The 25012-nt window shown below is 35.7% G+C and overlaps 1 protein-coding gene and 1 non-coding gene across 9 annotated transcripts in view; both read right to left on the bottom strand.

Moving 5' to 3' along the window:
• Window positions 1–25012, bottom strand: part of CACNA2D1 (calcium voltage-gated channel auxiliary subunit alpha2delta 1) — a 482730-nt gene that overhangs the window by 75101 nt on the left and 382617 nt on the right. For all 8 annotated transcript variants that reach the window (XM_073898722.1, XM_073898721.1, XM_025873249.2 and 5 more), the window contains exons 11-12: window positions 11836–11994; window positions 6210–6314 (exon numbers count right to left, since the gene is read on the bottom strand). In XM_073898722.1, coding sequence (XP_073754823.1) covers window positions 6210–6314; window positions 11836–11994 — 264 coding nt within the window. The remainder of the gene's footprint in view (window positions 1–6209; window positions 6315–11835; window positions 11995–25012) is intronic.
• LOC112825371 (U6 spliceosomal RNA) lies at window positions 18510–18616 on the bottom strand. Its single transcript, XR_003208670.1, has one exon. It is a non-coding gene; the product is annotated as a U6 spliceosomal RNA (small nuclear RNA).

A 25012-nucleotide genomic window follows, 5' to 3' on the forward strand; every position in this document is an offset into this window, starting at 1 on the left:
CACACACACACACACACACACACACACACACACACACACACACACACCCATGCCTTTTAAATGGATAATCTCTCTATTGGCAGGGCCAATGTTACTACTGGTAATTATTCTTTTCAACTCTATAGTAAGTCTGGCATAAATGACATACTTGATTTTTATGAACAAAGGTACATTTTCTATTCTAAAGCTGGAAAACTTTTGGTAACTGTTGAAAGTGGCAAGATATCTAAAAGGAAACTTTTTAGAAGCAGTGCATTTGTTAAATGGTATTACATATTTTACAAATCTGAATGCTGCATATATTCCAACATTGCTTCCAAAGGTTTCACTCTTGCCGGGGAGAAGCCAGGCAGGGACAATAGAGAAGGCAACAAATTACTTTCCTTACCATCTGTTGAAAAATTAATTGACAGTTTTCACTGTTACTATATAAAACACATAGGCAGATTCCATCATTTGCAACTTGCTTTAGATTTTTGTAGGCTACAGATTTCTTCCTACCCTGGATCTGACAGAAAAATAGGAAAGACACTGCTAATCATTTTCTAAATAATTTTTTAAATGTAACAATGGATCTACTGTCAGCCTCTTATAATTTTAGCAATGTATTCTTTATTTTGAAATCCATCTATCACCGTTCCCATTTGTTCTTCTTTACTCGTTATTTTGAAATTTTCATTTTATAAATTCTCGATGCTTTTGCATTTCTCGATTAATTCTGAGAATTAAGCTAAGACTCTGAGGATGACTTTCTACCTGGCTAGACAATCTTAAGTGTGTATGGCTAACCAATCTTTTTGCTATTCGACAGAAAATCAAGTATCTTTAATTTTGCTAGGCCTGGGAGTTATCTTTCAACTCTGTGTCTGGTTTCACTTTCCTTTATTCATTTGTTTGGACTTTATGATAGAGTTCATTTTAGTTTTGGCACCATTTTTAAGGAAGTGTTGTACACATGGGTGAACCCTAAGGAATGGCATTGCTGCAGGTAAAGATTATAAAGTGAATGCATTTTAATATGGAACAGCTGTGTGAGGAGATTAACAGGGACTCAGTTTTAAAGCTGTACCTATCTATAATCAGGTAGATTAATTCCCAAGAGTAATGCATTTCGAAAGAACCCAAACATTTTGTTCTAACTCTCAACCTTTTGGCCTCATTAAATTGTGCTGTATATCTGTAGCCTCATTCATCAGGTCTCCGGATGTACCTCATCACACCTACCTGGATTGCTCTGAATGATTTCTAATGTCACCTGGATGAAAAATGAGTGTAAATGAAGCATTCAGCAGTCCCATGCATGCCAAGCAAGAGGCTTGGGCGAAAAGGCAGAATTCAAAGAGTAGTTTTCAGATTTTCCTTTGATAGCTCATCCAACTTTCTTTATGACTTTGTAATTTTGCTACTTTGAAAGCCACAAGTGAACTTTGTTTTTAAAGAATCGGTTTTAACATAAAGTCATAATCATGTGCAGTATTTTTAAGAGTACTGAAAGTTTTTATTTTATTCAACCTATCAAATTTTATTTTTACACACTGGCCATTTGAAACATAAGGTAGCTAGTGAAATTCTGAATTGATAAATTTATTATGTAACAAATACTAATTTTGCAGGTAGGGGACTGCTCTGTCATACATGGTTCTAGATAATTTCACTGTAAACATCTCTGCTCCAAGCAATATCACTGCAAACATTTCACTGCCTAAGTATTGGCTTTAAGGCAATTTTGCTGTAAAAGATAAAATCATGAAAAATAAAAGAGCATCATTCATTGAAAAAGATAATGAAACATGGATAATGAGTAACAAATTTTAAAAGACTTTATTTTGTGAAATACAAACTACTTGAATACATTCAAAACGTATGCTGTGGAGTCACAGCAGTACTGCAAAACTCACTGCTTTTATTTCGTGGGTTATACCTAAACACTGGTCTTTAAAGTCTTTCATTCATAGTGTTACATTTTTCTGGGATGTTTTGGCTGGTTGATTTGTCTCATTCTTCGGCATTGTACTTTTCTTTTTCTTTTTTTTTTGCTAAAATCTCTTCATCTTATGACAGAAGGATCAGTCTCTAGACACTAGGAAGCATATTTGTCACTAAGCTTTGTATTTTTTTTGTGTGTTGTGAAAGCGTTCTCCATAGTTATTTTTTCTTTCCATACTGGTACATGTCCAACGACAGACATTGCAAAGTTCTGTAGGAAATGTGTATACACCATTATGAGGGCTAATATTTATGTCATACAGAAATGGGAGTACAATCCGTCAATGCAGCATGCATCGATGGAGAAAAGAAATCAAACTATCAACCCGTTTAAGAAACCAAACTGTCAAACCGATCTGTCAATCAATTATTTTTTATCTTTTATGGCAAAGTTGCCTTATGGCCATTTAGTGATGAGGTGAAAATGCTTGCAATGAAAATGCTTGTGGCAAAGAAGTCTATGGCAAAAATACTAAACATTTTGTGTCGTATACATCCTTGCATGACAAAGATAGTCAATTACCTTCTATATTAGTATCTGTGGGCAGCACATGTCTCACATGGTGTGGGACGGTGGGAGGTAGGGGATTCTGAATATGGAGAAGTTAGAAAGGGGTCCTCAAATTCATCCACAACCATTTGAAGTCATATTTGAAGATGGTGAAAAGAATTTCTCCTATGTATATGTATATGTGTGTATACACACACACACACACGCTATCTTCAGTAGGTACATATATACCTACACACATGCCTTTAGCATAAACAATTAACTATGTAAATGGTGTCTTGACAAAATACAGATATGCTCAAACATGTAACTGACTTAAAAGTTGTCATCTGCTATCCTCTACTTTCACTGTTAGTGGATACAGAACATGCAAATACCAAGAGATAAAATTTTGGTTTAACAAAGTTTTCCCACATGAGGAAATGTGGTAAGGCACTGAGCAACAAAGTAGAGAGCATAAGAAATGTGGGACAGCAATGTTTCCATAAACAGAATTCCTGCTTGTTCAAATCAGAAATCTATGATCTGTATCTCTCTCTCTGTCTCTCCTCTTTCAAGGATCTCCCTCAATTATCATTTCTCTATTTTGTGTCTATAAGCTTTCCCTGGATGTGTATCCCTTTACTAATTTATAATAATGAATCAGCTCTTCCGTTCCTAAAAATATATATATATGTGTGTGTGTATATACATCCATACCTGTGTGTGCATCTAAACAACTTCGCCTGGAGTTGATGGTCTTACTTTTCCCCCAGTATTTCTTAGCAAATTTGCAAAGATTTTAGGGAAAAAAAAAAAAAAAGGACTTTATCCAGATTTCTATTTCCTCACCCCTTATGTACCTCTCAACTACCTGTTGGCTTTTATTCATACAACTTTATATAATAAATCTTATGCCAAAGTAACACACATGGTCTCTTGTTCCTGGAGACACAATGAACAGAGAGAAGAGGATGCCCATTTAAAACAGATATAAATGTGTGTGGATGTATCTGTGGATGTAGGTAAGCATACACGTGTAAGTGTGCTTATCACAGAACTTGGCTACAGCCACTGAAATTAGAATCACAGAACCAATCAAGTACCTAATTCCAAGAACATTTTCATTTTTATGTTAGGTAAAAATAGCATTTACATTGCAGAAACTAAGCACTAATTCATTTCCAAAGTTGCTTTGGTATTAATAAAGGTATGTGGCCTTAAGAAAAGTGTGTGTCCATAGAGCATAGGAGTCACTATGTTAGCAAACAAACAGCAGGATGGTTGAATAAGACTAAATTCATCAGTTTTACAAAAGTGAATGTGATATGAATCATTTATTATGTGGTTCAGCATGTCACAAAATGCTTTGTTTAAAAAGTTGAGTTCCTGTAAAAGGTGAAGGGGCTGAGAAGCAGTGTTTCAGGACATTAATATTTAGAATGGACATTTTTAGAATGTATACACAGAAAAATGACCTTAAACTAGCAAATTCTTCATTTATTCAATTAAACAATTTGTGACAATAGAGGGTAGAAAATAATTGCTTTCCTCATGACATAATTCCTTTTGTATTAAAAAAAAAAAAAAGGAAAAAAAAAAAACCCTCATGATATGCCTCCAAGAGATGTTATTGTGTTAATCCTGGATGCAAATACAGTTTTGGAAGAAGAAATAAATTACAAGTTTAGGTGAAAATCACCTCTCCTTTTATGCATTTATATTCTTTTATTCAAATTCATTGGAATATATGGAGGGAAATCGGAGGGGGAGACGAACCATGAGAGACTATGGACTCTGAGAAACAAACTGAGGGTTCTAGAGGGGAGGGAGGTGGGGGGATGGGTTAGCCTGGTGATGGGTATTAAAGAGGGCATGTTCTGCATGGAGCACTGGGTGTTATGCGCAAACAATGAATCATGGAACACTACATCAAAAACTAATGATGTAATGTATGGTGATTAACATAATAAAATTAAAAAAAACAATATATTATATACTCCTTAAAATCAAGATACACCTCGGGCACAAAATCTGATATCAAATGTAAAATTCATTGCTGTATTCCTTTAAGAAATTCTTCCTGGGATGCCTGGGTGGCTCGGTCAAGTTAAGGGTTTGCCTTTGGCTCAGGTCATGATCTCAGGGTTCTGGGATCGAGCCCGCATCGGGCTACCTGCTCTGCAGGAAGCCTGCTTCTCCCTCTCCCTCTCCCTCTGTGACCTCTCTGGCTCTCACTCTCTCTCAAATAAATAAATAAATAATACCTTTAAAAAAATGCACTACTGGGCATGAATAAAGAAATTATTTGTCCACAAAAGTTGACTTTGTTTTGATGAAGGCATGTTTCAAAGTACGTAATTTGCTTATGTTTTCAATTCTTTAATCATATTCCAATCACATATAGGCTAAAAAGTACCTAAGTGTATTTCAAAGTGCTGCAAAATTTTCATCAATACTGTACCAAATTATTCACAATGTTGTGTCTGCAAAACTATCTAAATATATTAGTTCACCTTTTTCTTCTCTCCTTTCAATTCCTGAAATGCATAAAAAACAATCCACTAGTGCTCATGATGAGCCACACCTTTCTAAGTGTGAAAAGTCCAAATAAAAGCAAAGTGAATTGGCATTTTACTCAGAAGACACTTGTGGATAAGTATGTAATTTCTGTTGGAATTTGTGAAACAAAAAATAGCTTATATCATTATTTTTTTAATGGATCCTTAACATTTAAAAAAACCAAGTTGAGAATCATTCTCTTATCAAATGCAGAGTCACTAAGAAAGATGAAATAAGCTGATGGTAGGATTGCTAGAGAAATAGTCACAGTTGATATTCTCCACCATATCAGCAGGTTTTGCTACATGGATGGACATTCAAATTAGTCAGGGCTCCCTACAATACTTTCCTCTGCAGTTAAATAATCACTGTAACAAATACATTCCAACCTCAAAATACTTATCTTCACATTCTTCATTGCATACTGAAATAGAACACTTTTTACATACCGTACGTTATAAGATTTTGTCTAAAATATTTTCTTCAAAGTGTACAACTGAATAAAGGAAGCCTCATTTAAAATGGTGTTGGGAGGCCTTGATCCCAGGACCCTGGGATCATGACCTGAGCCGAAGGCAGGCACTTAACTGAGCCACCCAGGCGCCCCTATAATCTTTAATAATTAAATGATCATAAATTTATCCTAGAAAAGCTCAAACTGTTCCTATTTTTCCATTCTCTTCTGGTTATTCTCTTCCTATAATATTTTCTTATATAGAATCTATATATAAGAATCAAATAGGGGTGCCTGGGTGGCTCAGTCATTAAGTGCCTGTCTTCAGCTCAGGTCAGGATCCCAGGGTCCTGGGATCGAGCCCCGCGTCGGGCTCCCTGCTCGGCGGGAAGCCTGCTTCTCCCTCTCCCACTCCCCCTGCTTGTGTTCCTGCTTGTGCTCTCTCTCTTTGTCAAATAAATATATAAAATCTTTAAAAAAAAATCAAATAGGATTCTATAGGTCCAAATTAATAAGTTAGACATAAGGTAGTTATGGATCACATAAAAATATTATATATTTAATAATTCTTTAATTTAGCCAATGGTTTATAATCCATGATCTGTATGACTTTATAATCAGCACACTAACATCCCTTCTTACTGCCCCTCCCTGACAGTCTCTTTAAAAACCATCTACATTGATATTAAGATTAAAATACTATAAACTTGCACTCACTTTTTTGTCTTTGTTGTATTTGGCAAATATTTCCTGGGCTCTCTCTTCTCCTCCGTCCGTGAACAACATGATAATCTTATTGCAGTTGGCTCTAGAAACATTATACTGTAAAGAAAACAAAAACAAAATGTGGATCATTCACAATAAAAGGTAAGAAATATAAAACAATATGTAAAGAGCATGAACAGATTGCAGGTAGTGGGTGAAAGATCTGTTCAGTAGGTATATTCTAAAGAACCACTTCCGAGATCAGGCCAGGCCCATCCCTACCAGGGCCTCCTCCCATCCCCCAGACATCCATAGGTCTCACTTCCTTTGGGTCTTTGATCAAATGTCACCTATCAGTGAGGACTTTACTGAAAACTATGTTTTACATTGCCATCTCTCTCCCAGGTTGTATTTTGCTTCATAGCATTTTATATTCTTTTATGTACATAGTATCTACTTTTTTATTGCTGGCTTCCCCTGACTGAATTTAAGTGCTATAAGGGCATGAACTTTTGTCTTTTTTGATCGTCAACGGCTTAGCATATAATAATAACCTCTCAGTGGTTGATTAATAAATGGATTTTAAACTAATGGCTATTATGTCAATTTTATGCGCCTATAATTTGTACCAGAAACAAATAAATAGTATGAATGAAAATTCTGCATACCCTTCCACATATATTTTTAATCCATTTACAAACATTTTTGCTCCCTTTCCTCCTTCTTCATCCTACTTTATTCACTTTACCTCTCCAAAATTATAAACTCCTAGTTGATCCCTAACACCCAATGCTCTTATATTTTTGTAAATGCTAATCCCAGACTATCCTGTTATCCTCTCTCAACCCGCCAAACATACTCTAATTCTGAAAGATTCAATTCCAATGGCAAATCCCCTTTAAACTTTAAGGTCTCCAAAGAGTCAGTCATAGGAGAACAATGGATTAGCAACAAAGGGCCACTAAAATGAACAATTACTTTAGAAAGCTGGACTTCTTTGAGGTCTGAAATTACAATCTCAAGCTTCTACTGTTATGAAATGTGTTTGCAAAAGTGTTGAGAATAAAAGACTACACTACTTTATGAATGCTCAGCTTCTTTGAAAATGTCAAACCTCCAGCTGAGTACTGTTCAATGGAGGTATACTGCCAGCCAAATTTGTAAGTTTAACTTTCTAATGGCCACAGTAACGGAAGTATGAAGAAATCTCTGAAATTAATTCTACTAGCATATTTTACTTAACCCAGTCATCCAAAATATTATCAATTCAACATGAAATCCATATAGAAATTACTGAGATAGTATACATTTTTTCTTTCAGCGTAGCTCTTCAAATCCCCGTGTTTATTTTATATTTACAACACATTTCAATTCAGACCAGGCACATTTCAAGTCTCAACAGACACATGGAATTGTGGTTACCATACTGGACACTACCAGCCCTGGCCTTTAAATGATTACTGTTTTTGAAAAAAAATCAATTCTTGGGTAGTGGTTAGGATTCTGGAAAGTCTATACTCGATCTCACTTTTCAAGAAAGATAAATCCCATTTCGCACTGTAAAAGTTAGGCAAGACAATATTATGCTCTATTGATGAAAAAATCCTGTTTCATATAATCTCACCCCATTGATCAGGCCATCAGAACATGGCAGTTAAAGCTTTGAACAAAGTATTGTGAAAATGCAAGTACTAATACAATTGTCACATTCAAACATAGTTCTTATCTGAAAGCCATATGAAAATTTGACTATACAAAAAGTTACATACTTTATCATCAAAATGCTTTTGTGAAAGGCACTGAAATCCTTAACTAAAATTAATTTCTTTGATGATTTCTTTTTATCTGTCTCTTTAAGATGGGCAAAATATATGTACCTAAAGGACTGTTACATAAAAGTGATTAGGTAAAGATTTTATGTAAGGACTTGGTTTCATTTTTGGAAGTAGTGGGGGCATTTTTATTAATGAATACAAGTACCAGTGTAAGTAAACACACTGGGTCTTGCTGATCACTTGTGTATTAAAATAATAATGTTTCCCAAGAGAGAGATATTAGGACATACACAAAAGGGGGAATGACAAAATGTTTTGTTTTCAACATGATTTTTCCTAGGAGTAGCCTCCTTAGTAGATGTGTGGTAGAGCAAAGTCAGCAACTAGTCAGAGGATTTGCAATTATCTAAAGAATCACACAATCATAACATTTATATGTTACTGGTTTGTAACAAATTAAGTAAAGAACTTGACTATTTCAATAAAACGACAATTAGTAGAGTTGGTAATTTACTTTAATATGTTATTTCATAAATTACGGTATGTCTATCCCTGTATATCCTGTGTTTCCTTGTATCACTGTGTGGCCAGTACACAGCATAGCATCTATCATATTATGTACTTAATAAAAAATTTTTTGGGGTGCCTGGGTAGCTCAGTCAGTTAAGCATCTGCCTTCGGCTCAGGTCATGATCTCAGGGTCCTGGGATCGAGCCCCGCATCTGGCTCCCTGCTCAGTGAGGAGTCTGCTTCTCTCTCTCTGCCCCTCCCCTCACTCATGCTCTCTCTCTAATAAAATCTTAAAAAAAATTTTTTTTTGAACAATGCATCTCCGTATATTTGTAATATTTTATGAAATTCTACCTGAGGACTAATTCAAATCTCAGTTTATGGTGTACTGTGGGATAAATGATACATTTAATTCTATTTGATATTTGCTTCAGGGATCTTAATGATAAACCTTACAAGGACAAACTAGTAAAAACTAAAGAATGATACTGTGTGATAAGACTGGAAGTATTTGAAATAGGTAACAAAATCTGCTTCAACTTTGAATAAGGCAAGTAATGACATCTGGGAAAATTATTTTATTATTTTTTAAAGATTTTTTTTTATTCATTCATTCATTTATTTGAGAGAGAGAGAGAGAGCACAAGGAGGGGAAGGAGCAGAGGGAGAGGGACAAGCAGACTCCACGCTGAGCGCACTGCCTGACATGGGGCTCGATCCCATGACTCAGAATCGTGAGTAAGCTGCTTAACCTACTGAGCCACCCCGGTGCCCTTGGGGTAATTATTTTAAAATGAAGAACTGCAATACATAAGGGATATGTGGAAAGCAGAACATAGGACTTATTTCAGGAATAACTGAGGTCATATTAAATATCATTTACAATTGTGATAGCGGTAGTACGAGAGGCCAAGAGGAGTTAAATCATATTTAATCAGCAACTAGTAGTGAATCTGGGAGTTAATGTGGCCTCTCTAATGAGACAGCCTTGGAAATAGTACACGAGGCTTGAGACCCCTTATCATTTCACAACTGAATCCTGAATACAAGGGCATGAAGTGACGCAAATTAACAATACCAAGAAGAGTAATGACAATGACACAATCTAGAAAAACCTGATTGACTTAAAAGAAAAAGAACTTCTATGAAAAAACCCACAAACTTCTATTTCTTTACTGGAGAAAGAATCCATTTTCATCTAATCGTTCATTACATCTGATTCTCAAAGTTCTGAGTTTTCATCGTTCTATTAACCAACATACATCTTTTAATAAACATATGCATTTAACCAAAGAGAATTCCCCTGGAAACTGCAAAGCTGAACTACTTTGCTTTCCTGTCTCCTTACTTGCTTATTTAACGTTACCTAATAAATACCAGCACCTCAAACTCCACGTAGCAGAAACAGAGCTATTTCTACCCTCACAGTCCCTCTCTCTAGATTCCTGTGTCACCAGCCAGCAACTGTTCGAGTCCAGAGAACCATCCAGTTAGTTACCATGTCATTCTCCTTAACGTTTCTTTGCGTCTACTCCAAGACCAGGACTTATACAACAGCTTAACTTAGAACACTCGTTAGACCATGTCATTCTCATATTATCAACTTTTCATTTGCTCCTAAACACCTCATTAACTGACACCTCATGGCCTTTTTATTTCCCTCGCAGCTCCTGTATTGCTATGTCCCAGTCATGCTGAAGCACCGGCCATTTTCTCAATGTGCCACAATGTCTCCTACGTCTGTGCCTTTGTCCATGTTGTTCTTTTTATCTGACATGATTTTCCCTCTCTCATCTACCTGCCTAAATTCTACTCATTCTTCAAAATCCTGTTTTCAAGGAAATGCCCACTCTCCCAACCTCCTTTGGGTAAGCTGAACCCCTCTTTGGTGCCACTCAAGTAAACAGACTCCAAATGCCCTATAACAGCACTAACATACTACACTAGGAATAATAATTAACCATATCATGCTGGACATTGTTGAAATCGGACAGTCTTGTTTACCTCTGCTATTCTAGTGCTGGTAACATGGCAGGAAATTGTGAGGCACACAATAAATATTGGCTGAATCAATGATTCAGACAACCTGAAAACTGTTTAGAAGCTTTACTTAGGGAACAACAAAGTAGGATTTGCAGATAAGACCACATGTAAGGGCTTCTTTAGTGACTCAGCAAATATGGTATGAATTATGAGCTGACTCTCTAGCAGACATGTGCTAGTTGTTAATTATGGTCATAATGATCATGACTCCAACACCAAGCCAACAACCCACACTCACATGAGGTTTGCTATGTGTCAGGTTCTGTGGACAATCCTATCTACAACCCTCTGAGGTATGTGCCATGGTGTAAGGGAGGAAGTCAAAGTAGAGAAAGGTTAAGTCTGCACTCTCAACCACCATGATAATATTGCTTTGTGAGAGGTAAAAAAACTGAATGAGGGGTGCCTGGGTGGCTCAGTTGTTAAGTGTCTGCCTTCAGCTCAGGTCATGATCCCAGGGTCCTGGGATCCAGTCCCGCATCAGGCTCCCTGCTCAGCGGGAAGCCTGCTTCTCCCTCTCCCACTCCCCCTGCTGTGTTCCCTCTCTTGCTCTCTGTCAAATAAATAAAAAAAATCTTTAAACAAACAAACAAAACAAAACCTGAATGATAACTCCTGCACTTGAAGAGTTCAAAATGAAACAGATGACATAGCCATTTGAGAACACTAGTCTGGAGTGTGAGATATACACTGTAATATGGGGCAGACAGTAGGCGTGCTGGAGTGTGAGAGTCTAAATGGAACATAGGTGGGTGATTTGTTGGGAGGGGGATCTTCACTGAGGAAGGAATCCCTGCTCCGGCATTTTATGTTCTCCTCACCTTCATGTCTGTCATTTGGACCTTCCTATACATTAAGAAATAACTTCAAGAACAAAGTAGATGTTTAAAACTAAAATATTTCCACCAGCCATTGGACAATTGAAAATGCCAGTCTCCAGATAAATACAGTAGTGATCGAGAAAACAAAAAGGAAATGATATTCTACATATGCCAACTAAGTTGGAAGGGTTTATACAAAATTAAATAATTATCTTACAAATGTGCTTCTTAAACAGAGTTTTAAAAGATGATGGAAGAAAAGATTTAAAAGAAAAAAATGTCTACATTTTGTATGTCTTTGAATTTTGGATTTAAAAATAAAAGTAGTTCAAAGATTTCTATTGCCTGGACACATCTGCTTTTAAATTAAATGAAAAACAGCACTGTTATGTAACTCATAGTGACTGATGGTGGTAAGTACCAGCATACTGAAATTCATATGCTGTGATTCAGTAATAAAAGAGAAAAGGGGGTGGTATGGATACTTACATTAAGCAGCTGTTCAAAAGCAAAACTAAAGCCTTTCTTATAGTCAGTGATTCCTTTTGCTGTGATATTATTCACTGCATCTTTCAGCACTTTCTTATTTCTCACATTGGCTTGGACAAGGTGCTGAAAACAGCTCACATCCTGGGCATTGCTGTTAAACTGTGAAAGATAAAACGTAAATGTATAAATGAACACGAAAATCAATCATATCATTTTATTTGACTGTGTGGTTTATATGTCCCAGTCCTGTTGCACTGCTTTCTCTTTCATAAAGTGAGTAAATTGGTAACAAAAGTGCACTAAGGCTCAAACAGCAATTTTCATCTGAGCCCCCAACTCCTAGTGTAACCCTGAGCCTGTCACTCACCTTCCTGAAGCTTAGTTTCTCTGATCATAAATTTAGGACTTGAATTACATAAGGTCCCTTTCAGCTCTCAAATTTTCGGAGCCTTTAGAGAGAGGGGAAAAAAAAAAAGCCAACAAACAATGAAATGTATTCAGAATCCAGAAATGATATGGTGACACCTGGGAAGGTTCAAGGACAAACTAACCACTTGTTTACCTCTCGCAAGGAAAAGCTAGGTGGAAAGGAAGTAAAGTCAATGACAGGAACAGAGTTTTAGTAATCTTGAAATGTGATGGTACAATCTTTCTACCAGGGATAACCCAGGAAAGTAATGTGAAAGAATCAGGAACAACAGGTGGCCTTTTAGAACTGCTTGCTGGAGAGCTTATATACAGACGGCATGATGGAGGGAATGATGGAGGCAAGGCCAAGGGCAAGCAGATCCTTGCTGTAAGTGATGAAGCCCTGAACAACTAGGAAGCTGCAGGAGGACAGAACGTCGACCTCTGATGCCTGCCCCAACATGAAAATTTAAGAATTATCACCCAACTAATATCACCCATCCTATCAAAAGTATTCACATAGTTCATTGGGTATTTCCCAAAAAGCTAAGAGCACTGAGTTCTGCAGTGAGATCTGGGACACTGAGGCAAGTGGAAACATCCCATCATTTATTAACTCTGCTATTTTTATGAGCCCCTGAGGCTCTTGGGGCCGAGTATCACATCTGCAAAATGAGGATAATAATAAAACCATGCCTGCTAGAAGGTAGGAGGCTGGCCAGATGAAATGTTGGAGACTTTCTCAAAGACACATAATTAAACAATTTTAATAGGTGGATCACAAACCAAAATATAAATTTTATAACTGGTCACATATTCTTATAAATATAACAATCATTCCTTTTTTCTCTGAAAATCAATGAAGCTTAGTTATAAGATGCACTGCATGTTTCATCAATTCAATAAGCAAATATTTACTATCAGCCTGTCATAGGTCAAGAATTGTGGCGGATGATAGTTTTGTATCTTCAGGCATTAAGTAAATTATGCACAAACGTATACATACGTATGTATGTAAGCCCCTATCTGGTGCCTACTATATGTTGCATTTACTCTACAAATATTAACCATTTCCTCTTTGCAAATGCCCTACAAGATACATATTATTATTATTACTATTCACTAAGAAACGTAGGTGCTGGGGGGTTAGAGAACTTGCCCGTAGTTACCAGGTACATAAGACATAGAGTCAGGATCAGATTAGCACTGTGACATAAGAGTCTGGGATTTTAACTATTCTTGCAGAGCCTCCTAACTAACATATTACAATACATTACGATTAGTTCTGTAAAGCAATAGAGAAAACAGCTCACATCCTGGGCATTGCTGTTAAACTGTGAAAGATAAAACGTTTTTGTATAAATGAACATGAAAATCAATCATATCATTTTATTTGACTGTGTGGTTTATATGTCCCAGTCCTGTTGCACTGCTTTCTCTTTCATAAAGTGAGTAAATTGGTAGCAAAAGTGCACTAAGGCTCAAACAGCAATTTTCATCTGAGCCCCCAACTCCTAGTGTAACCCTGAGCCTGTCACTCACCTTCCTGAAGCTTAGTTTCTCTGATCATAAATTTAGGCAAATTTCCTAGGAGACAATATCACAAGTGGGTTCCATTTTGGACTGTGAGTATTCAGGGGAAAATTCGCATGAGAAATGGCATTTCCTGTGATTCCAGAGAAATGTTTCACTGAAGACTATGGAGGAAGAACATTCCAGACAAGTAGAACAACAAAAGGGAAGCCGTTTAGGGATGTATAAAGAAGAAGAGTTCGGCTCAGTCAGACATGAGTGAGGAAAATGACATAAAATGTGTTCACGGAGGGAGGCGGGGCTAGACCATGCATGGTCCAACAGAAATGCTGAAGAACTACACTTTGAATTTCTGTCAAATGGCAAGTCACAGAAAGATTTTAAGCCACATACAAAATAATTTAATGTAAAAATTTAAGAGAGCATGCAAGCTGCTATTTGGGAAATGGATTTAAGGTGAGCAAAATTCAAAAGGGAGAAAATAATTTGAAGGCTATTACAATAATCTAGCTCAACATAATAAGTGGCTTTGGTATGTGTGAAGACTGTCAGACAAGGAGGGGTTGTACATCGATTGGGAGGAAGAATCCACAATGTATGGTGGTGGACCGGGGATGTTGCTGAGTAAGAGCCTCTTATCAGGAATGCCCTGCAGGTGTCTGACATAGGCATTAGGATGGCCTGAGGACTAGAGGAGTGATGGACTCATGGGTACTTGAGGAAGAGGCAAGAGAAGTACAGAGTTCAATGAGGCTGAGTTTTCAATATAAGTGAGACATGCAAATGGTGAAGTCAAGCGTCAGTTCTAAATTCCACTGCCTCTTTTATCCCATTCCTTGATAATGTGACACAATCTTATTCTGCACATTCCATTTTGAAAACAAAAGAACGTGAGCATTCCCATGTTAGAAAGTTAAAAAAAAAAAAAAAGTTTGCCAATGAATCAACAGTAGAATGTCTGACCTTCGAGAATTATTAAAAATGGTTACAGGAAATGTTATTAACTGATTTAGTTAAACCATGACTCATGATAAAATTACAAGTTTGCAGAAAATGAGCACTAAATAATGTATTGCCCTGAGTCTTTCGGTTGGCCTTGACCTGCTTTTAACACAGAAAAATGAAGCATCTCATTAAGCCACTTTAACACAAACTGATTAAATGTAAATCGAATTCATTAAATACAAATTCAGGGGTGTATAACAGAAATACTATGATTATACTCATAATAAAACTCATAAATAATGCAGGGGAAGGAATAGCCTACAAAGTATAAGTCCCCATAGCAAATCTTATTCTCCTAGGAAAGGGAAGAAATTTTAAAAGTTCGAAATTCGGTAAGGGTGTATTTCACAGACATCTTATACTCATCTGCTTTTAGAACAGACAAAAAGAACAGGTTTATTTTCACAAGCTGCAGTTGCAGTCTTTGGTAACAAGTGCCTAAATTTTAATTTATAAACCACATATTTAATACATAAATCACTTATGTATTAAAAACCTTAGGGCAAAAGCTTAATAACATTACAAAGCTTGGAAATAGTATATTGTGAGTGAAAATAGATTTAAGGAGCCCTGCTTTTGTCACCAATTAAGAAAATGCTTTTTTTAAATGTATATTTTTAACTAACCCAGGAGTCAGAAATCCAAGCTAATACCACACTGATTCCTTTCCCAATCCCAGAAAATTCAACCAAGTAGGCCTCTTATAAGAACTGTTGAGAAAATCTCTGCTAGCATGCTGAGACAGAAAGATGTGTGGGTTAAGGTGAGCATCTGGGGTATAAATCACGTGGAACTTTGTATTCCTACTCGAGCAAATGACCATTCTTTCATTTCCTCCTTCCATATAACCTGTTCTTCTGCCTACAACACTCCTCTTCCTTAACAGTCTTTCCTTACAAAAGGCTTTCATGACCTTTCTTGACTAGCTCAAACCATCCCATTATAAACTTTCCTAGGCCTAGACGTATCTTTCACAGAATACAACTCCATTAAAATTTCCTACTTCTCTGTATGGTATCTTGATAGATTCTTCCACTGGATTAGAAGCCCACATAGTCAAAGAAAATTGCCATCCCAGCACTGCAACTTCAGTACTGGGTATATAATAGTATGCTATAAATATTTGATAAATGTATGTATGGAGTTTCATTAGAAGACAGTGTGAAATGTTGATCAAAATCAAGCTATAGATTTATAATTGTAGAAGTATTTTAGCTTTATACTATGTTAAGCTTATATATTCATAAAGTATTCTGTCTCAATAGATGCTATTAAAACACCCAAAGAAAGAGATGTGTAAAACACCTATTAAAAAGTCTGGCACATAGTAGACGTTAAATCAAGCACAACTCTATTATTTAAAAAACTATTTTAGCAAAAACATTAGTATGCTCAAATCAGAACAGATTCCTAGATTGAGAAAGATTCTGATAAACGATATCAGCTTTAGTGAGCTTTAAAGTTCACTAACGGGATGATACAAGTATCCTTCAAACATTAACTTATTATTTGAACAGTCTCTGAAATAACCATGAATAGTAAATTTCAATGCTTCCAAAGACCGTTCCTATTAAATATCATAGTCAAGTACACACATCATATTAAAAGATACTTTCAGTGACAAAATAAATTGTGAACCTCTCAAATGAAGTAATTTAAACTCTTAGCTTTACAAAGACAGTATTTTTGTTCTCAGGTGCTCTGCTCAGTAAGAAATCACTTCACAAAATATTTCTGAGAGAGAGAACTCTGCTGCTCATTGAATCCACCTTGGATAAAAATGCAATGTCGGCACATCGTTAAGTCAAAGAAGCATCAAGGGCGCCTGGGTGGCTCAGTTGGTGAAGCGACTGCCTTTGGCTAGGGTCATGATCCTGGAGTCCCAGGATCGAGTCCCGCATCGGGCTCCCTGCTCGGCAGGGAGTCTGCTTCTCCCTCTGACCCTCTTCCCTCTCGTGCTCTCTATCTCTCATTCTCTCTCTCTCAAATAAATAAATAAATAAATCTTTAAAAAAAAAAAATCAGTTTAAAAAAACAAAACAAAACAAAGAAGCATCAAGTTCCTTGAAAGCAACCTTGTGTAGGAATGGCGCCCTCGTGGGATGTCATAACACATTTTCACAAGGCACTCAAGCCTACCTTTGAAATCGTTAATGGGCTCAAGTAGTTTTCCTCTAGAAACATTAAGAATTAAAGATAAAAGAAACCCAAAGGTGATACTATTCCACTTGGAACTGCAGAGAAATAGAAACGGCCCATTTAATCTTTGACCATTCAGCTTGCCTCTAATTTTTACCCCCTCCCCTAATCCATGTGTGGTCTAAACTCTTACAAAGACAGACTTGCTTTAGGGTACTTTGTACACTGCTTAGTTATAAAACATTCTTAAATGAGCAAAAAGGACATAATTTATTTCTTGGTTTCTGAAAAATTGTTCAATATCTGAGTTATTCCTTAGAACTTGTCTTAATGATGTTTTCTCTTTTTTTGCATGTAAAAACAAAATGGTAGGCTCAAACTGTGTATATAACCAGCAAAAAAACCTCAAATTCAGAGTAGCCTGCTTTGAAACATGGGTATTTTTTTTAAATTACAAAATACGAGTGAACTTATTTACATAATATAACAATTTATGTAACAAATTTGTAATATACAAAAATTGTTAATTTAAATGAATTATCTAAATTAAATTAACAATACAATTTTGTGTATTAGGCGGTTACAATTCTGGTATCAGAAGCTAACCACATGCTGGGCACCAGAGGGCGGTGCAGGAAAATAAAAGCAAAGTGAACAGAGGGTGTGATCTTCAAACTCTTGGTTAGGTTTTATTCCTATTAAAAATACTTTGTTTATTTTGATTTTCCTATTTTTATAGGAAATTTGAAAACTGGAAATATTATAGGGAAAGAAGATGGTTATCCTAAAACTCAGAGAAACAGGGAGGTGATAACATTTATCCATACACATATGTACATTATACTCCCAGTTAAGAAAGATTTTAAGGTTCTTTAAGCTATTGCCAATTTACCTTACAGAAACTTTGTGCCAATTTATACTATATTTGTAACAATCTCACTCCACTTTCATGAATACTTAACATTTTTATTTCCTAAATTCTAAGTAAAAAAGATTATTTCAATCTTTTAATTACTTGAATTTCCTTGATGGCTAACTACGTAAAACTTTTTCTCATATATTAATTTTTACAGACTCTTGTGAATTCTAAGTCTTATTTTTCTAGTTTGTTGCTTACTTTCTAACTTTTAAACCTATTCTTTATGATTTCTTGCAATTTTTTGCTCACAAAACTATGTATTAATCAGATAAATTTCATCTATAGTCTCTACTAATATTTGATGGTTTTGTTTGCTTATTTTACACTGTAGTGTTTAGTCTTGGTGAAACTGAATTCCCCCCGATAGTATGAGGGGACAATTACATTAAGCGGTTTTTCCCAGTAGCCAATTTTCCCCATTACTGAATAATTACTGGCTTGTGATCCCTTCTTTATAATGAGTTAAGATTTGGGATACATTTCTAGAACTTTTTTTTTTCTTTTACTATTTCCATTGTTTCACCAACTTCTTACTTTTAGTCTTAATAACACAACTATCAGCAAACATATACGGAGAATCACAACTGTACCAGGCTAAGCACTTACCATGCGGTAATTCATTTAATCTTCACCAAGCTTATGGTTTTAGGTATTTTTTTTTTTAAGACTTAAAAATATGGAATGCTTCACGAATTTGCATATCACTTTTGTGCAGTGGCCATGCTAGTCTTCTCTGTATTGTTCCAGTTTTAGTATCTATGTTGCCTAAGTGAGCACTGGTTTTAGTTTTAATAGAGTTTCCATGATGCAGTTGAGGAAATGAGACTTAAGAGTGTTAAGCAAAGCGCCCAGAGTCACACAATGATCAAGATTCTGAGCTCTGTTTCAAACCCAAATGCCTGACACGCTCTTCTCTCTGGAGTCTCATCATTTTCAATTTATACCAGAAAGTATAAGCTGCCATACTCTGTCACACTGCTTCTTTCACGTTGTCTTTCTGTTGAACTTTGGAACTATTTTTTTTGTCTAATTAAAATTACATTTACCAATAAATTTTGGACAAAGTGACATCCTCACGAGTCACCTTTTTATTTCAAGAAGAGTGATTAATTCCACAGGTATTAATATACCTCTATCTCAACTCTGCTACGTCTAACTCATATTCTTTTCTCTTTTCTCAAATGCAGATTCTAAATATATTATTAAAACTATTGCTAAGTAATTCTGATGTTTTGCAAACACTGTGAATAGGATTCTAATTTCTATTGTGAATCCCTATCTGGGGAAAGCCAGAAGGGGTGATCACCCTTGCACAGTTAGAGATGCCATAAATTTGTTAGTAGCACTCTGGGGCTTGAAAACTCTTGTTCTCAAATTGATATTACTGTCCCCCAACACTGGCTGCTGGTTTATGTTTACTGTGGCCTGTTGTATGAAAAAATTGATAATTTTCCACTTTTTAATCCAATTTAGGAAAGTCAGGTCTAGCCCAAGCCCTGCCTCTAATAAGCATCAATGGCCACAACTGATTCAATTATGCCCTCTGAGCTTCAGTTTCCTACTTTCTGGAAAAAAAAAAGGGGGGGTGGGGGCTTTACTAGATCAACTAGAAAGGCCCTCAAATTCTAAAATCTTAAAATTTAAACCTGATAGTTTTAACCATCAATGGAATTACATAAAGAAAAAGGAATAATGAATTCTGTAAATGTCAGGAGAAAGTCACATCAACAAAAGTGAAGCTAATGACAACATTATTGAGACAAAATTTGTTTGCCTGTTATTATAAATTGTAAATCATTACCCATCAGAACTTTTGGTAAGTGTTCTTACTTTTAAACAAATATTTCAAACAATTTTCTTTTTTTGAGAGAAAGAAAGCACTTGCACGGGAGGGGGAGTAGGGGAAAAGGGAGAGAATTTTAAGCAGGCACCATGCCCAGCACAGAGCCTGAAGCAGGCAGCGCTCGATCTCCCAACCCCGAGATCATGACCTGAGCTAAAATCAAGTGTCAGACACTTAACCAACTGAGCCCCCCAGGCACCCCTAAATAAATATTTCAATTAACTTGAATCATGACATGCCCAAAACTCAAGTCTGTTGACTTTTGTTGAAATGTTGAGTAAATTTCTGAATAAGACCAACTATCATTTTAATATTCTATTTATATTTTGATACAGAAAACTTTTAAACCTTTCTAATTATATGCACTTAGAATTTCAAACAATTGAGAGTATACTATTCTTTTGCTTCAAAAGTAATTTGTACTAAACTTCCTCGCTCATCTCTACTTGATATTTACATTTTCTTTCTCAACCATGGCTTTATCAACCACTGTGTAATCCTGATTCTGCAACACTTCCTCAACTAGAAATATGTGCAGGTTTTTGCCATCATTCTTTTTCTTTAAGAGGATTTTTAATTTTTTTTTCATTATTTTGGCGGGGGGGCTACTCTTAAGCAGGCTCCACACCCAGTGCAGAGCCCAACACGGCGGGGCTCTATTTCTCGACCCTGAGATCATGACATGAGCCAAAATCAAGAATTTGACACTTAACTGACTGAGCCACCCAGGCGCCCCTACATGATTCTTAAGATATAATAAACAGATCAGCATGATTTCTATCACAAGTTTTTTTTCATAGCCCTGTGGAAATTTTAATGCCAGTTCCCAAGGATGAAACTTTAATGAAATGACTAAATGACTGTATACTCTTTGATCTTTTCCTCTTTACCAACATTATGATGCAATGCTGACCAATATGCTCAATGTTTTTATGGCACCTGACGCTGATTACCTGGAATGTCCTCCCTAGTTGAAAAAGGGATCACTTGTGAGTTTGGCTGGATTTGCCTAAAGAACTCAGAGAGACTAATAATATACATATATAATTTCTTTGCAGAGAAGAGATGCTACAATACAGATAAAGTTCGGATGACTCTTGTCATTGAAGAGCACAAAAATATCTGATCATTGGTTGAAATTTTTATAAAATTCTGACAACTATGTAGCACTTGCCCTCTACCCACACTGTTATGACTAACAAAGAAATACTCAATTGAAGAAGCCCCACTATGTGCCTTGATTTTTTCTATACACATACACTAACATTTCGGCTAAGCAGACAGTGTCTCTATATTCAAATAAAGAAAAATAAAACCATCCATTGGTGGGGAGGTGGGAGTACAGACACAGAGTATAAACAACAAACATGTATATAAAGCATCAGGTGGAGAGACAAATGCTACAAAGAAAGGAAATGAGGTAAAGTGATTGACAACAGACAATAGTTAAAGTGATAGTGTAACTAAAACTAGAATAGTACTGGAGATGTGGTGGCCAAGGGGGTCCTCTCTAATAAGGAAGCATTTGAGCAAATATCTGAGCAAAGTGGGGGAATAAGCATGCATCTATCTGGACTCAGGAAGCAACAAGACTCAGGGTAAACAGAAATGACTTCTAATCTGCGCATATCTGTAAGACACGCACCTAACAGAAAGAACAAACCTGTTTTTTAAGCAAAGTTAGTAACATCACCAATGAGTTCAATATGAAATAGCATTTGGGATCAACAAAAGGATGACCAACACGAGTTGAAGACCTTATTTTCAACATATTCAACCTAACTCAGTTCCACTAAAATCAAATACATAAATATATATATATATATATATATATAAATGTATATGTATATTTGAAAATACATTTCAATAATATATTTGAAAAATTTTAAGTATGATTATGGTAGAAACTAAAGAAAAAAATTAAATGAAGAAGATACCTATCAAGAGAACACAGGGTTAAACAGGAGAGAGATCATGAGGAGTGCAAACAATTTTTTGGAATGTATTTTTAAAGGGCGCAAACATTGGACAAAACATTAGAAAGATGAATTAATTATGAGAAAAAGCAAATGTCAATATTTGGAATTTATAACAGAATTTACCTTGCAAATAGTCACCTTATGACAAAGTCCCTTACAATGAAACATGTAACAAAAAAAAACATTCTCAGGTCTTAGTACGTGTTTTCAAGCTCTAGCAGAGACCTCAAAATTCTCAAAATGCTTCCTAGAACCTTCGGAATATGCTGAAAGGGATTCTGCTATTCACAAATTAAGGTTAAAGTCTATGCATTCTACAAGTAAGTACCCTAGTGTAGTAACAATTTATGTTTCAATTTCTGAATTTAAACCTACTAAATAATTAGGAGCAAATATGATAGTTTAAGTAACTGTGAGCAACTCAGCTAAACTGACAGCTCACGTCAGCCCAAGCCAGTCTCTCTACCTCTTCTCGTAATTAAATGAATACATGGACCCTGAATAATTTTACCCAGTAAACAGTGACACACAACTTTGCTTCTTGGGCATGGACTCTTTTCCCAGTCCTTCAAGCCCCAGCAAGTAAGTTCTAACTTTTATATTTTTTTAAAAACAACAGATCAGTTCAAAAGAGAAGTATTCCTTCTGCCTCACCTTAAGTATTACTTTGCCATTCCTAAAACTGAAAATGTAATTTCTAAGTACCAAAAACTATCTTTAGTGTACCATGTAATTAATGGAAAAAATATTTATCATGCTTGTCAACACCTTCTTATAAGCTTTCCTTATACTTGCAAAGCAATTATCTTCTGGCAATCTCTTTTTTTTTTTTAAACTAAATAACCTTGATTACGTACCCTGTCATTATAATCTCTAAATTTGTCCTTTGAGAGTCTTCGTTTCACAGCCCATAATTTCTTTATGCGTCTTTTAAATGAAGGTAATTTTAAAAAGCACCTATCTTTACCTTTTAAAAAAAAATCAAGTATATATGAAAGAGAGAACTTTGGTTCTTTTAAGAAACCTAACTCTACTCCTTCCTGTTTTAATACGCCCCTCCAAAAAGCAAATGGCTACACTATAAAAATATTTGTAAACATCCGTAGTACTAGGAATGTTATGAAATACCAAGATCTTAAAATCTAAATCAGTAGGGGTGCCTGGGTGGCTCAGTCGTTAAGCATCTGCCTTTGGCTGAGGTCATGATCCTGGAGTCCCGGATTCGAATCCCACATCGGGCTCCCTGCTCAGCAGGGAGTCTGCTTCTCCCTCTGACCCTCCCCCATCTCATGCTCTCTATCTCATTCTCTCTCTCAAATAAATAAAATCTTTAAAAAAATAATTAATAAAAATGAATAAATTTAGATTTAAAAACAATTTCTCTTTGTTTTTATAACCTAATCATATTCTAGATTCTTAGAATTTCTAACAATTCCAATATTTTGGAGTTTTATTTAAATAAACCAGATTTTGAATTTCTAACAATTCCAATATTTTGGAGTCTTATTTAAATAAATCAGATTTCACAATAAAATTAGTAAATATAGGGGTGCCTGGGTGGCTCAGTGAGTTAGGCATCTGCCTTCGGCTTGGGCTTTGATCTTGGAGTCCTGGGATCGAGCCCCATATCGGGCTCCTCCCTCAACAGGGAGCCTGCTTCTCCCTCTCCCACTCCCCCTGCTTGTGCTCTCTCTCTCTCTCTCTCTCTCTCTCTCTCTCTCAAATAAACTCTTTAAAAAAATTAGTAAATATATTTTATATTTTCCTCAGCATTCAGCCACATAACTCTGTGGTTACATCTAGACTCATAAACAAAGATGGCTGTGTTCCAATTCTGTCTTCTCCCTTAGAAAAGATACTAGAACTCTGTTTCTTTATCTGTAAAATTAAGAACAGTAATAGTACCTACCTCACAAGGTAGTGATAAAGACTAAATGAGTTACCGTGGAAAACAAAGAGAACAGTTCCTGCCACAAAAGCAGTGTTTCAAAAAATTACACTAAAAATTCTGTAAGACTTGTGATTAATGAAGGTTAATACATAAATAAGACAAACAATGACCACATAGCTACCTGAGATCTTGTTCATACTTATTTCTGAAGGGCAAATCTATGGCTGGAATAATAAGATCATTTAAAACCAATCAGTGACTTTTCAATCATGAAAATGTACTAATGATTTTCTGAAATAATAAAATTAACAACAGTATATAGTTAATAAAAAATTCAGAGTATAGTTGACAAAACTATCTTTTTATGGTAAATGAGGACCATAACCAATGAAAGTAAATTAAAGTAACTAATCCAAAAGAAACAAGCCAATATACAGGAGCTGAGACCAGCAATAAACTTGTCTGGGAATAAAGTGGGAAATCATGATGGCTTCATCTTTCAAATATCTTTCTGCATTATTTGCCTTACAATTTGCATTGTACATTTTCCAATATCATTCTTCTTCCCCATTTTTGAATATGTAACTATTTTCATATTTTTTAACTTGAGATATTGAGATACATTATTTCCAGATTAAACGCACTCCCAGTTCTTTCTGGGAGCTCCATATTCCATTTGCAAATACTCCTGTAGCTTACGTAGTCAAGCTACATCAAGTGAGGATAGACAAGTATGCATTGCAAAGAACTGTCAATGAACCAACAAGGTCTATTGACCAGGTTCACAGAAACCAAAAGGAAATATCTTGCAATTATATTTCTTAAGGAGTTAACAATTTTCTTTAAAGCAATACACATTTAAAAGCCTTAATATTTTTAAGAAAAGTAATGGTCTTTAAGACTTGTCAGGCATTAAGAATCCCAATGTCAACCCCATCTAAGTGATTTAATTAACAAAGAATCATTAGTTGCTGGTTAAATGCTGAAAACATAAAATTCATTCAAATCCATTTCTACTGTTTAATCAGAAATTCTTTTTAAAGGATTTTCATTAATAGCACTGTTTAGTTTCTAGCTATGGCAGATGCTATTGGTATCCCGTCCATATTTCCATGCAGCCCAAATTTAACTGCCTGAAATTTCTGTAAGCCCTCTGCCTGTGTACATGTTGGCCTTGGAACACCAGGGAACTAAAGTCTCTCAGGAGCAATCATTAACTTTAAATACTGCAGCACATTTTCCCCTTGGAAGGGATAAACTCTGATTCATGTAATCTGTACTGATTTTCAGAACTGTCCAGAGCATTAAGCTGTACTCACTCGGAGTGGTAACTTATTTGATAATCCAACTTCTATTAGTTCTTTTTTTTTTTGAACTTCTCACATTTTTCTAAGTATTTCCTAGAGTTACTTTCTAAGTAAACCATTTGTACTTGAATCCTTGTCTCAGGGACCATTTCT

This window comes from Callorhinus ursinus, unplaced genomic scaffold (assembly GCF_003265705.2).
Source record: "Callorhinus ursinus isolate GAN/ISIS: 27379988/994484 unplaced genomic scaffold, GSC_fseal_2.0 scaffold12, whole genome shotgun sequence".
In the NCBI taxonomy this organism is placed as follows: Eukaryota; Metazoa; Chordata; class Mammalia; order Carnivora; family Otariidae; genus Callorhinus; species Callorhinus ursinus.